This window comes from Pipistrellus kuhlii, unplaced genomic scaffold (assembly GCF_014108245.1).
Source record: "Pipistrellus kuhlii isolate mPipKuh1 unplaced genomic scaffold, mPipKuh1.p scaffold_m20_p_6, whole genome shotgun sequence".
NCBI lineage: Eukaryota > Metazoa > Chordata > Mammalia > Chiroptera > Vespertilionidae > Pipistrellus > Pipistrellus kuhlii.
The window spans coordinates 7183681-7197367 of NW_023425562.1; the positions used below are offsets into that span (position 1 = coordinate 7183681).

The 13687-nt window shown below is 40.4% G+C and overlaps 1 protein-coding gene across 7 annotated transcripts in view; it reads right to left on the reverse strand.

Moving 5' to 3' along the window:
- Positions 1-13687, reverse strand: part of DHX35 (DEAH-box helicase 35) — a 55960-nt gene that overhangs the window by 37392 nt on the left and 4881 nt on the right. For all 7 annotated transcript variants that reach the window (XR_004984321.2, XR_006740265.1, XR_006740264.1 and 4 more), the window contains exons 2-7: positions 12733-12866; positions 10475-10567; positions 8043-8120; positions 3725-3829; positions 1797-1858; positions 900-969 (exon numbers count right to left, since the gene is read on the reverse strand). Coding sequence is in view for 3 of the 7 variants with exons in the window: in XM_036418038.2 (XP_036273931.1) it covers positions 900-969; positions 1797-1858; positions 3725-3829; positions 8043-8120; positions 10475-10567; positions 12733-12866 (542 nt within the window). In the remaining 4 variants the exon portion in view is untranslated. The remainder of the gene's footprint in view (positions 1-899; positions 970-1796; positions 1859-3724; positions 3830-8042; positions 8121-10474; positions 10568-12732; positions 12867-13687) is intronic.

The window sequence follows — 13687 nt, forward strand, 5'->3', positions numbered from 1 at the left end:
GGTTCTCTCAGCCTGGCCTGCACCCTCTCACAATCCAGGACCTCTGGCTTCTAACCACTTGACTGCCTGCCTGTCTGATTGCCCCTGTCAGCTTGGTCACCCCCTAACTGTCCTCTGGCCAGCCTGATCACCCCCCAACTACCCCCCTGCCAGCCTGATCACCCCTTAACTGCCCCCCTGCCAACCTGGCCACCCCCTAACTAACCCCTGTTGGCCTGGTTCCCCCTAACTGCCTCCTGCCAGCCTGGTCACCCCCTAACTGCTTACTTGCCAGCCTGGTCACCCCATAACTGCTTACTTGCCAGCCTGGTCACCCCCTAACTGCTTACTTGCCAGCCTGCTTGCTTCCCTGACAGCCTGATCGTCCCTAACCACCTCGGCCTCAGCCCCCGGCACCGTGGCTTTGTCCAGAAGGGAGTTGGACATCCAGAAGATGTCCCATCAACCCAATCTAATTAGCATATTATCCTTTTATTAGTATAGATACTTCAAGTATGGAAACATAAATGCCTGGCAGTAAGGGAAAAATCAAATGGTAGAGATACAGTTATATAGCCATTAAAAATAACATCTTCAAAGAATACTTAATGACACAGAAAAATGACCTTGATATAATGTTAAGAAAAATATGCAAGGCACAAATTAGCACATACAATCTAATCCCTATTATGCCAAAACAGATTCATTATACACAAAATGAACACAGAAAAGAGAAGAAAACATACCAACATTCCACCAGTGACTTTCTCTGAATGGATAGGATAAGGATTATGGATGATGATTTAAAGTTTTTTCCTTCATAATTTGTTGGATTTTCCAAATTTCTACAATTATTTTCCTAATCAAGTAACAATACAAAACAAAAACAGAAAAACAAAAGTCTGGCAGCAAAATCATACCTTTTTCAGCAAGCCAATGGCAATGTCTGTGTACAAGGTCCTCTCATGGGCTTCATCTAGCATGATGGCACTGAGAACCAGAAGGAAGATCTCTATGAGCATCCAGACAATCCCTGCTCCCTCCCCATAACCCCATTCAGATCATCAAAAGGACATCTAGGTATTTAGCCCGCATGCAATCACCTTGTATCAAAATGAAACAAATAACTCCTCTCTGACAAGGAGGAAACTCTTAAGCTAATAAAAATGGTGACTGCAACGTATGCTGGTGAAGAAAATGGTGTATCTATTGCTCTATTTAAAGAGTTTTACCTCCCACATTGGATTCCAAGAGGATCTAATACATGATTTTAAATTATAACATATCACCCACAGAGCACATACAAATTGGAACAAGGCCAACCACTTAAAGATTTTTAAGCTGCAGAAAGTAACACAAAGGGCCACATGATCACAGCTGTGTTGCATGTGTACCAGGAAGTCAAATGTGACATCCTTTCCCAGAATGCCAGAGCCTGGATGGACAATTTTAATGCCTTGAGTGATAAAGACACACAAAGTATAATTATTTGGACTCTGAGAATTACATTCAATAAAATGCTGCCCAGTTCTGTGCTGCGACTCTGAGGACACTATTAATCCTGGCACATAACAGAGGCAAGATACAAAGGACAAATCCACAGACTGTTCAAATAACATCAGGGATTTTAATTTGCCCTTTTCTGTCTGTAAAGTCTGAGAAAAACATCAAGGGTCTAAACAGCCAAGGTAAGGACAAAAGCTTTAGGGCAGCTGAACACGGATGTGAACCTCAGTTACTAACACAACTGCCTTTTCAATCTACTTATATACTGTACTTTTGAAACATTAGGAAAGTTATAAGAAAAAGACATTTACCTATATTTTGTTAACAAAGGATCAACCATCATTTCCCTGACCAACATTCCATCCGTCAGAAACTAAAAAACAAAAACACACAAGTTTTAGAAATATTTCTTTTATATGTACATTAATGATTTTTTTTTCTAAACAGTTCAAGTGCAACTAAACAACCTCTTTACCAGCAAGTGTACAAGACAATTCCCACAAAGGACAACGAAGAAATGCCCCAACATTTTAGTTATCAAGCAATGGAACCGCTCACAAACAAGACTTCAAACATGAGCTCTCCAGCTGGGGCCTGCAATTCTTTCAGCTGAATTTCACCTGCATTTACTATCTATCCATTGGCTGGGCCTCACTTCCTCTGGGCCGCCACACCACTGGTACTGCTGAGCAGGCAGCAAAGACAACCTATGTCTGCCCAAGGGCATGCCATGAGAATGACAAAACTTGTTAAAATGCCCCAAAAACTATGGACTTGCAGCTCTTGAGGAGATTAACCTTAGCTTCAACTGATATTATGTGAGGAAGGTAAAAGGGACTGTTGTGAAGAGCATGGGTTGTGTCAGACTGCGGGGAGTTCAGATCTTGGCTCTATCTTACTAGACCTCTATCTTACTAGTAACCTTGGGCAAGTAACCCCCTCTCTGAACCTGATTCCTCCTTTGTAAAATGGAAATAATGGAAGCATCTACCTCAGAGGGTTACTGTGAGAATTAAGACAGCACACATAAAGTGTTTAGCACAGAGCCCGGGACACAGTGTTCAGGAATGTCAGATATTATCATTTAAGATTAATGAATGTTTACAAATGCTTTAGAAATATGCAGCAAGAATGAGATATTGTGACTCTCACCCAAACAGTTCAGTAGTTTAACAAGGCTAACTATCTTCCTCACATGCTGTAACTTAGTGTTTTTGCTTTTTGTTTATAAGAGCAGGATACATTCCCATAATTTTTTTTCTTAGAGATGGTACAGCTGCCACACAGACACACTGGTGTGAAACTGAGAACCTGCCACCAATGACAGGCCACCGGTTAAGAAATGAGTGCCTTGAAATTATGACCATTTGGTTACATAATCCACTGAAATTTATCTAAAAATTAGCTAATTTAAATATATTTAATGGTACAGGACAATATTACCTTTACCTAGTAAAATGAATGTAAAGGTAGCAAAATACAGAAATTTTGAAAACAAGGTCTCTATTTTTTACAACTTACTACATTGTTCATTTAACTCATCTCATTATTTCCAATTTGCCTCTATTGCAAATTGAGAGGTTAACTGAGATTCTAATAACCAATTTTCATTTCATCCGAGCATTCTCATTCATGCTTTTAGAGTACTATGTGATTAGACTTTGATTCCAGCATAGTGGTATCCAATAGATACTCTGTTGAGTTGATTGTACATTAATTACTATTGATACTAATTATTTTAATATTAGCATATAGGTTAAAAAAAACAAACACGTAAAATCCATTTTCATGAAAAAATTAGAAAGGCCTAAACTAGTAAAATTAAATTCTACACTTTATCAATTATACTACCATGTCCCTGCTTTTAGGCCTTTTTATAAGCAAGTTTCTGTATTTAGACAGCTATGTCGATCGTTGGAAAATATATAGTAAAAACACATAGGAAAGGACAGCTTTGAATTATGGTTCTTTTACTGACAGGCACGTGACATTAGGCAAGTTATTCAACCTCCCAGATCCTCAACCTCTTCTTCTGTACAACCAAGGGCTTCATCTTCCTTTCAAGGTCCTTTTAATGCTTAGAGTCAAGGCTGTGTACCTCCCCGCAGACCAAATTCCCTGAGGGCCATGGTGCGGGTGTCCCATCAGCAGTAATGCAGCATGTTTTTAATCCCCCCACCCCCCACCCCAAATAATCGTCTTCCTATTCCCACTAGGAAACGCGGCGTGAGCACCTCACCTTAATCCTTGTAGCCAGCGGGTCGGTGCAGTCATCAAAGCGGATGCAATAGCCCACCTCATGGCCCAGCACTGCTCCCCTCTCATCAGCCACTCTCCCTGCAACCTTTGGGAAGAAAGATCATGCTGAAAATAGAGACACAGGAATTACTGCACAGAGCACACACTAAGGAAAATAGAAAGGTCACTTATTTTTAAATAGTATGTGAACACAGTGGAAAATGTAAAAGGGCAGGTTATTAGAGAACAAGTGTGATAACCTTTGTGATTTATTAACTTTTTATAACTCACCTCACTCTATAATCAACTTGAGGCAAATTTTAAGAACATACGCAATAAAAACAGAATCCCGTAAAGATGTCACAAGTCAGGATCAAAGAAATGACAGGTGAAATTCAAAAGATCAAGGACAATGAGCAAACTTTAGAAACATAGATATGCCAGTTATTTAAGCTGAGCTACAAATTCAGCTCTAAATTTCCGGTGGCCGAATCAAAAAGGGAAGCAGAAGAAATGACAAGAGCACTCTGTTCCTAAAGCCTTCTCTATTCTTTCATACACCAACCAGGCACAAATGTTCATGTCTTTATGCCTTGAAATAAAGCACCTTCCACTGGACCATGAAGGCAGGGGTACAGGAATGATCAAATTCAATACTGGGCCAAATTATTTTCTCTTTCGAACAAAAGAATGTTTCCAGAGCAAGATAATCTACAACAATGTGTAACAGTGTCCCAGACCAAAACCATTAAAAGAGGAAATAAGGACAAGAATGAAGATTAAAAAGTAAAAAAGGGCAGATAAGCTGATGAGAAGATTAACCAAGAACCCAAGTTAACGTAATAAAATAAAACTAGAAAACAAAGTACATAATATATTATGAAGACCATAAATTATTGATTTTTTTACCCACCCATATATGACAAAAGGTGAGTGTAAGAAACTGAAAAAAACAATCAGCAAAAAAACAGACAGCAAAATCTCCTACCTCTCCAAGGACAGTCAAGTTATTATCTATTAATAGAAAATACCCGAAATAGCCGAAACTGGTTTGGCTTAATGGATAGAGTGTTGGCTTGGGGACTGAAAGGTCCCGGGTTCGATTCCGGTCAAGGGCATGTATCTTGGTTGCGGGCATATCCCCAGTAGAGGGTGTGCAAGAGGCAGCTGATCGATGACTCTCTCTCATCGATGTTTCTAACTCTCTATCTCTCTCCCATCCTCTCTGTACAAAATCAATAAAATATATTTACAAAAAAAAAAAAAAGAAAATAACTGAAATAATGAGTATATATAAAAGTGAAAGAGCAATAACGTTTGAAATTTAGTTTAAAAGAAAATAAGGAGTGTAACATTTGTTATATAAATTACCTAATTGAAAAAAACAAGGGAAGCAATGTTACAGAGATTCCCTGGGGACCTGGCACATCTACCCAATGTGAAGCCACTTGCCCATGTAGGCCCTGAGTCTCGGGCTTGGAATGTGGGCGGGCACAGGTGTCCTGAAGCAGAGTTTACTGCTTTGGCCATTGGGCCACAGCACCCTCAAGCTCAGGAGCCCAGTGTCCCAGCACGTAGCTCCCCAGCCAAGCACACCAGGAGTTATCTGCCATCAGTGTTTAAGAAATTCAAGAGCAGATGAGGATCAGGAGTGGCTCTGCCTAACGACTTGAAATTATAGATCTGGTAGGCCAAAACAGAATCAATCATCCAGCAGCTGGTCTACACCTCACAGTCTTTCAAAACATCTTATGAAACTAGAAATTCATCCTAGATGGCTCTACCCCTGCAGGTTATATTTCCCGATAACCAGCATTTCACCAGGGCGGTTTTGTTATTGTTTCAATTTCAACCCTATGGATCATTATACAACAAATCTCAGAAAATGGCACAAATGGAGAATGTGTACAAAGACATACTAGGAGTTGATGGAGAAAATAGGCTTATAAGAATAAGCATAAATGAACCAATCCTCTCCAAAAAATATAATATACAAGAAGGAAGCCAAAACTATTTAGTCATATTATATCACTGTTTATATACATTTGCTATAAAATATATATTTTGTTATCAATCTCCTTTTTGTTATTAATTTTAAGGAGATGGAGGGAGGGAGGGAAGGTGGGAAGAGAAGGAGGGAAAGAGAGGGAGAAAGAGAGAGAGAAAGAGAGAGAAAGAAGCATCAATTTGTTGTTCCACTTATTTATGTATTCATTGGTTGATTCGGGTATGTGCCCTAAACGGAGATCAAACCCACAACCTTGGTGTAGCAGGACAACTCTCTAACCCACTGATCTACCCAGCCTGGGCCTCAAACTCTTTTTTAAAAACTTTATTTATGACCACATCACTTAATAGTCATAATCTACTGGCTTTTTAATAGATATTTACCTCTATTAAGCTCATCAATTGGACAGGATAAATATTATTTTTTGACAAAAATAAATAAAAAGAGGGAAAGGGATATAAAATAAAAATTAAAAAAACCACTGAACACCTATAACCAGTCAGTACTGTGCTCCAAACTTTCACAATCTGTGTGTCATTAAAGATGCACACAGCTCATGAGGTAGATACCTAAAGAGAGAAAGTGAAATAAGATAGGATCACAGCTCAAGGCAGGACCCAGCCTTGAAGCCAGACCCAGACCATCTGAGTGGAATAAACACACTCAATAGTAACTGCCTCTCACAGAGATCAGGCAATTGCTTATGCAATCTGTTCTAGGCTCCGAGATTGTTTTCAGATTTCAGCCTGCACACAAAGTACTTCTTGAGATGCAGCATTTCAAACCTGACAGCTCTATTTATATTACACTGTTAATTTATACACTTTGGGTTCTTTACATAGAAAGCATGTGGTTTCATGGAAATTATCCATGGCTACAAATTTGGAACAAAATCCAAACTGATTAAGAGCTGGGATCCCAAACCATAAATAGGAAAAATTTAAGAAACTGAGTCATCTCTTGTAATGTGAAAGATTAAGTGGTTTCCAGACTGCTATCTCTATTTTTACACACAGGTAAGACTTGGAAAATGTTTATCAGTAATTTCTAACCTGAAGACAATAAGAAATAAACTTTGGGGAAAAGTATTACACAATAGTTAAAACCCAGTACACAGCAAACATAACTCAAGGAAACAGAATTTCCTGTCCAGGTAAAGATGGCCCTTTCTCAGAGCTAATTTATAACAACAAAAGAAACAAAACATATTATCAACCAAAAACTCCATCTTCAGTGAAAGAAGGATACAACCAGGAGCCCAAACAATTACTAAGTAGGAAAGATGCTGCCAAATACTGTGAGGCCTGGACCTCGAAGAGAAGCCCAGCCTCCTCACAACCAGAGCAGGCTGCTGGCTCCCTGTATCACCACCCTACAGGCAAGGCTGACTATCCTTGTGTGAGGAAGTCAGAAGCACAGTGGGCCCAGGCCCTGAAGACACACAGAATGTCTCAGTGGGAGACCCACATTGAAGGCAGAGGAATTGAGAAGGAAAGGCAGGCAGTCAGGAGCAAGCAGCAAATCCCAAATCAGAGAGCCGAGAATTTCATTTGAGCCATTACAGACCTTTTAAATCATAAGGAGTGGACCGCAAGATCCCCATCTGACCCCCAGCAAAGAAGGATAAGAGATTTGGTGAGAGGCTACTCATTAACCAGTGCAACCTCACAATTCTGCAGTCACTAAAAGCACAAGCTAGCCAGTGGGGCTCAGTCGGTTGAGCGTTGCCAGGCACTGGCAGGTTGCTGGTTCAATTCCTGGTCAGGTCACATGCCCGGTGTTGTGGGCTCAACTCTAGCATGGGCCTGCAAAAGGCAGCCAATCAGTGTTTCTCTCCCTCTCTCTGAAATCAATAAAAACATTTGAAAAAAGACTCTGCCTAATTTAAAATACATTTTAAAAAGACTAACACAAGCTCATTCCCTTAAAGCCAATGAAGAAAAAGGAAAGAAATTCATAATGTGCCCTGGCCGGTGTGGCTCAGTTGGTTGGGGAACATGAGCAGGAAGTAGATGAATACTGTTCTCTCACATCAATGTTTCTCTCTCTCTCTCTCTCTCTCTCTCTCTCTCTCTCTCTCTCTCTCTAAAAATCAATAAAATATATATATTTTTAAATTCATAATGTACAGGTGCCAATTTTATAAAAATAATCAGGTTATAGTTCTTTTTAAACTGAAGAATTAAATTTTTAAGGAGTAATGTCATATTCATTTGGAGCTTTTAGGAAACAAGAAAAAAAATAAGTCACTGAAATAGAAGATACAGATAGAATCTGCAATACAAAAAGAAAAGAAAAAACAGAAACTCACCGTAACAGCAGCCACTCTTCGAGGCTGGGTCACTCCCACAACTCTTCCTTCAGCTGTCCAGCCAGCTTCCGCAAGGTACTACAAACAAAATCCCATCTAAGTACACATCTGACACCACCTCCCCTGAGGTCACACTGTATTGTGTTAAAATCACTGAGAAAAGAAATGACAGGTGGTTCTTGTTCCAACAGATATTTTGTAAATTATTTTGCAGAGCTAATAATCAGAAAAACCAAGGCAGAATTCAACATTCTGACTCCCCAGACTTAAAAATTTTCATGTACTACGGCTACTTCAGAGCTAAGTCTTCAAACAAAGATTTTTAAAGTACACACAGAGATAGCTCAATGTAAATATCAACAATACAAATTTTTTAGTTAAAATAAAATAATTAGATTTTATATACATGTATATATAACATTAAATTATATTAGTATACATAAAATTTGACTATATGTATTTATCTGATTTATTTATATACTTATATGCTATATATATTTATTTGTTATAAATTTGATCATATGCATTTTAAAAATCCAAAATAGATAAGAATATTAAATATTGTTTAAAGTGATTGTTTTATGTAACATTTATTATACTTCTTTCTCACTAGCTTTTATTATTACTAATTATTATTATTCTCTAACTGATAATCTCTCAGTAACTTAACATGACTACCTCTTCACAGGTGTTCCTCTGTAATTCTATAACAATCAATTTTTATTTACAACTATAGCAACATTCATTTTACCCCGCCTCTCAACTACAATTATTTGAGGATAAAAACTACACATTACACCTCTGTAACTCAGTCCCCATTGTTACTTTCAGAATATGGCTATTAAATTACTATCTATCTATCTATCTATCTATCTATCTATCTATAGAGAGAGAGAGCGTGCACGCCAGGGTCCACAACGTCCAAAACGACCAAAGGGATGACAGAACGCCAGGCCGCATGCACAGCAGTCTCAGGTGGGCGGGGACTGGCGAGCTGGCTGAACTGCTGACCTCTGAGAGAGAGAGGCGGGGCTGATCAGCAGCTGCTGTGGCTGCTTGTGAGGCCTGGAGAGAGAAGCAGGGGCTGATCCGCAGCCTCTGTGGCAGCAGTGGATCAGCCCTAGTCTTTCTCTCTCTCCTGGACCTCCCAAGATGCCGTGCCTCTCTCTTTCCAAGAGGTTAGCAGTTCAGCCCATTCGCCAGCAGCCTAAGGCAGCTACTGATCAGCTCCACCTCTCTGATCAGGCCTAGAGATAAGCCCGAGACGTTGACTGGCATAAGAACCAACAAATCAGAACCTAATCTGGTTGAACTGTAAAGGCAGAACCTAAGGTGAGGGTTGAGGAGGAGTTTTAAGGGCAACAACTGGTGTAAGGTGTAAGAAATTTTTTAATGACCCGTTTGGCAGTATAGTGCATATGGCTGGCTGTGAGTCCTGATTTAGGGATTATTTATTTTTGTCTGCTAAGAGCACCTCCTCCTTCTGAAAAAAGGCTCCCCCCACCCAATTTAAGCAATCCTATCCTTTATAATCTATCTATACTAATAAAAGGGTAATATGCTAATTATACCGGGTCAACCGGCCATCATCCAGACGTCCGACTTGCTTTGGACAAAGCCATGGTGGTTGGGGCCAAGGCAGAGGCAGTTAGGGGCGATCAGGCTGGCAGGGGAGGGCAGTTGGGGGCAACCAGGTCGGCAGGGGAGGGCAGTTGGGGGCAAGATCACACCTGCAGGGGAGGGCACTTGGGGACAAGATCAGGCCAGCAGGGGAGGGCAGTTGGGAGTGAGATCAGGCTGGCAAGGGAGGGCAGTTAGGAGCGATCAGGCAGGCAGGCAGAGAGGTTAGGAGCAATCAGGCCAGCAGGGGAGAGCAGTTAAGGATGAGATCAGGCCGGCAGGGGAGGGCAATTGGGGGAGACCAGACTGTCAGAGGAAGGCAGCTAGGGGTGATCAGGCAGGCAGATAGAGGGGTTAGGGGCAATCAGGCAGGCAGGCAGAGGCAGTTAGAGGCAATCAGGCAGGCAGGCAGGTGAGCAGTCATGAGCCAGTGGTCCCAGATTGAGAGAGGGATGTTCAACTTCCCATTTAGGCCCAATCCCAAAAAAGAACATATTAATAACTGGCAGTCTGACATCCCCCAAGGGGTCCCCGATTGTAAAGGATGCAGGTTGGGCTCAGGGACTCCCTCCTCCCATGCACAAATTTCGTGCACCAGGCCACTAGGGGAATTATAATAAATCAAAGACTGTTACTTAAGTACTAATCAAAGAAATCATAAATTTAATAGTTTAATAAAAATATGTCCAGTTTGGTTGAATACTTCTTCTCTGAGAGAAGATGGTAAAAATGCAAATGATTAAGTAGAGTTCTTGTTACAAAACCCTTCCAATCAAATCGAAGTGCAGAGACACATTTAAATACATACTCACTTGTGGGATCTGTGTGCTTTTCCCACATCCTGTTTCTCCAACAATCACCACTGTTTGATAGTTTTCTATCAAGTATAATATATGGTTTCTAAGCTGAAAAAATAGAAGCATACATTGTAAAGAGCCATACATTTTCTCAAAAGACCTAAACAAAGCCATTTAAACATTATGAAATGAGATGTTCACTGCAGGAAAGTAAATTTTTAAAAGAACTATCAGAATCTATTTCCAACTCTTAGGTACTGTTGGTGTCAGTATAAGCTAATACAATTCCAGTTGAGTATAAAAAGTTATCCAAATATATAACGCACACACATGAACTCCACATTATAGATAAGGAAACAGAAGCTCAGATAATAAAGCAAGATCACACAGCACACAATGATGTGTGGGTTTGAACTCCGCAGTCCAGACTTAAACTGTGTCCCTCAATGGTGAGTAAGCAACAGTGAATCTACAAGCTCATCTCCTGAGGGTCAAACTGTTTTTACATTCACACATACTGGATGAGGTTAATCACCTGAGAAAGAAACCCAGAGACTGTCAGTATGTGACTAAAATGTTTTGGGTCACAACCAACTAAGCTACCCAGCCAGGGCCAAAAGGCTTATTTCTTTGATGCAATAATAATTCATATGAGAAAATAAGATTGAGACAATAGAAAATGGGTAAAGGATATAAACTAATAGCTCACAGAAAAGGGAGTTCAAATGATTGGTAAAGTTATGAAAAATATGTGAACCCATTCATAATAAAAGGAATCACAAAGAAAAAAATATTTGAGGCCATGTAAAACTCTGATGAAATAGCTACTTGGCTAAATTAAGAAGGCTGCCATTTTATATCCATTGGAAAAAGAACATATTAATAAAAGAGGAATTAGCCTGGCAGGTGTGGCTCAGTAGTTGAGCGTCAATCCATGAACAGAAGCTCACAGTTGGATTCCCAGTCAGGGCACATGCCCAGGTTTCAGGCTCCATCCCCAGTAAGGGGCATGCAGTAGGCAGCCAATGATTCTCTGTCATCGTTGATGTTTCTAGCCCTCTCTCCATCTCCCTTTCTATCTCTGAAATCAACAAAAACATTTAAAAAATATTTATGTGATAAATAAAAGAGGAATGATTAGCAGTCTAGACAGCAGAAATCCCTACATGTAAGAACTTGGCAGCTTTCACCCAGCACTGTACAGGTGAAGGAGAAAGAGTCAGGGGTGCTGGGGACCACACCACTTGTGTCACTGCAGAGGCAGTGTGTGAGACAGGTATAGTTCATCAACCTACATCAGGGGATATATGGAAAAAATATCCCTCAAATAGCCTTTGGCTCTGAGCTCCTTCCCAACTACAATATGGCTTCCCACATGGACTTGGCAACAGGGAGAAAGCGTGTCCATGGACTGGGCCCATCTGTACTGAAGAACTATGACTCACTATAAACAGACATATTCTGAATTCTAATTTACACTGTGGTCTCTTGTGAGATGACAAGATACTAATGAAATCAACTTTCTGAATGTGCACAGGGTGTACAATAAACACACCAAAATTCTGTCACTGTCTCAGTGGAAGTTAACCTCTTAAACAGAAACCACCTCATATTCCCAGTTAATCATGTTTAAAGAAATAGCCTTTAAAAAGAAAGCCAAAATTGACTATATGTTGGTAATATGTTGAAGTTGGATGCATATAAGTTCACTGTGCTATTTTCTCTATTTTTCTGTATGTTTGAATTTATCCATAATTGAAAGCAAAGAGTAGAGTCCTAGCTAGTTTGGCTCAGTGGATAGAGCATCAATCTGCAGACTGAAGGGTCCCAGGTTCGATTCCAGATTGAAGGGCACATGCAGGGGTTATGAGCTTGTTTCCCCCCAACCCTACCTTCTGCTGCCAGTAGGGGGCATACAGGAGGCAGCCAGTCAAAGATTCTCATCATTGATGTTTCTCTCTCTCTATCCCTATCCCTTCTTCTCTAAAATCAATAAAAATAAAAAAAATTTTAAAGCAAAGAGGAGAAAAAAAAAATCATTCCATTTCTTTCAGTTTTTAATATGAAAGATATAACTGAAAAATAATCTTAAGGACTTTCCAGATTTATAAGGTTAACTAACACACATATTTTGAAAAGGTAAATCTCTTCAGAGACGGGTGTCTCTGAGTTCTTTGTGTTCTAAAGAATCATTAAGAGTAAGAGGACACTATGCACGTCAGTTCTTGCAGACAGCTTCAGGTCTGCAGACTGAACATGCTTATTCAATGTACCTTGAACACTGGCAGCTTCTGCCTCTGCTGCTCTATGGAAAGGGCAGCATAGGGATTGTAAACAACGGTGGTTGAGGAGTTTTCAGCTAAACTTTGTCTCTCTTCAGAGATGCTGACCCCTGGTCCCTCTGTACCTGTAACAGAAAAAAATTTTCAGATTCCCTGATACAGTGAACAGAAAAATGTGCAGAAGTTATAAATTCAAAGACTAAGTACGCAACAGAAGCAATGCATTTGATCTCAAACTACTAAGCAATATTAAACTTTAATTTCAGGAAAGCATCTCAAAAAGTACCTATGAAAATACAAAGCTTCATTCTAAAAACAAAGGAGATACAATCCCAGTGGGCTCCAAAATGGCCACACACAACTGTATATTACAGAAGACAATGCTTTTAATTCAGGCCTCCATGTCCGTATTATTACCCAGCACTTAATGAAAGTGACAGAAACCCAATGGGAATTAGCTGAGGCAAAGGATGAGTCCCTTTACTGTAAGACGGCAGCAAGGTTCAGGGACAACAGGAACCAGGGACTCACACGCTGCCTGGGCTTCCTCCTCCTCTCACCTCTGCACCTCTCAACAAGTCCTCTCAGTCTCTTAGGGTGGCTCCTCTTTAGGAGCTAAAATCAAGGCTGCTGACAGTGCTGGAGCTCAGGCTCACAGGTGCTTCACCAATCATGCATTCGCTCACCCAACAGGGATGAAGTGCAAGAGATACTGCATGAACGCTGGGGAGGCAGGCCCTACCCTCGTGCAGTGCACTTGCTTCTTCTATTCTTCCTGGTAGAACACAGGGCATGAATGATAGGGGACGCTCTTTTTCTCCCAGCTTAGGTCCAATGCCCAGCCCAGTCCAAACCACCAAGATCAGTGGAGTGTGATGCAATAAATGGTAGATCCCATTGGAATCACAGAACTGAAAAGGTTGGATGGGAAGTGCTATTTTAAGAA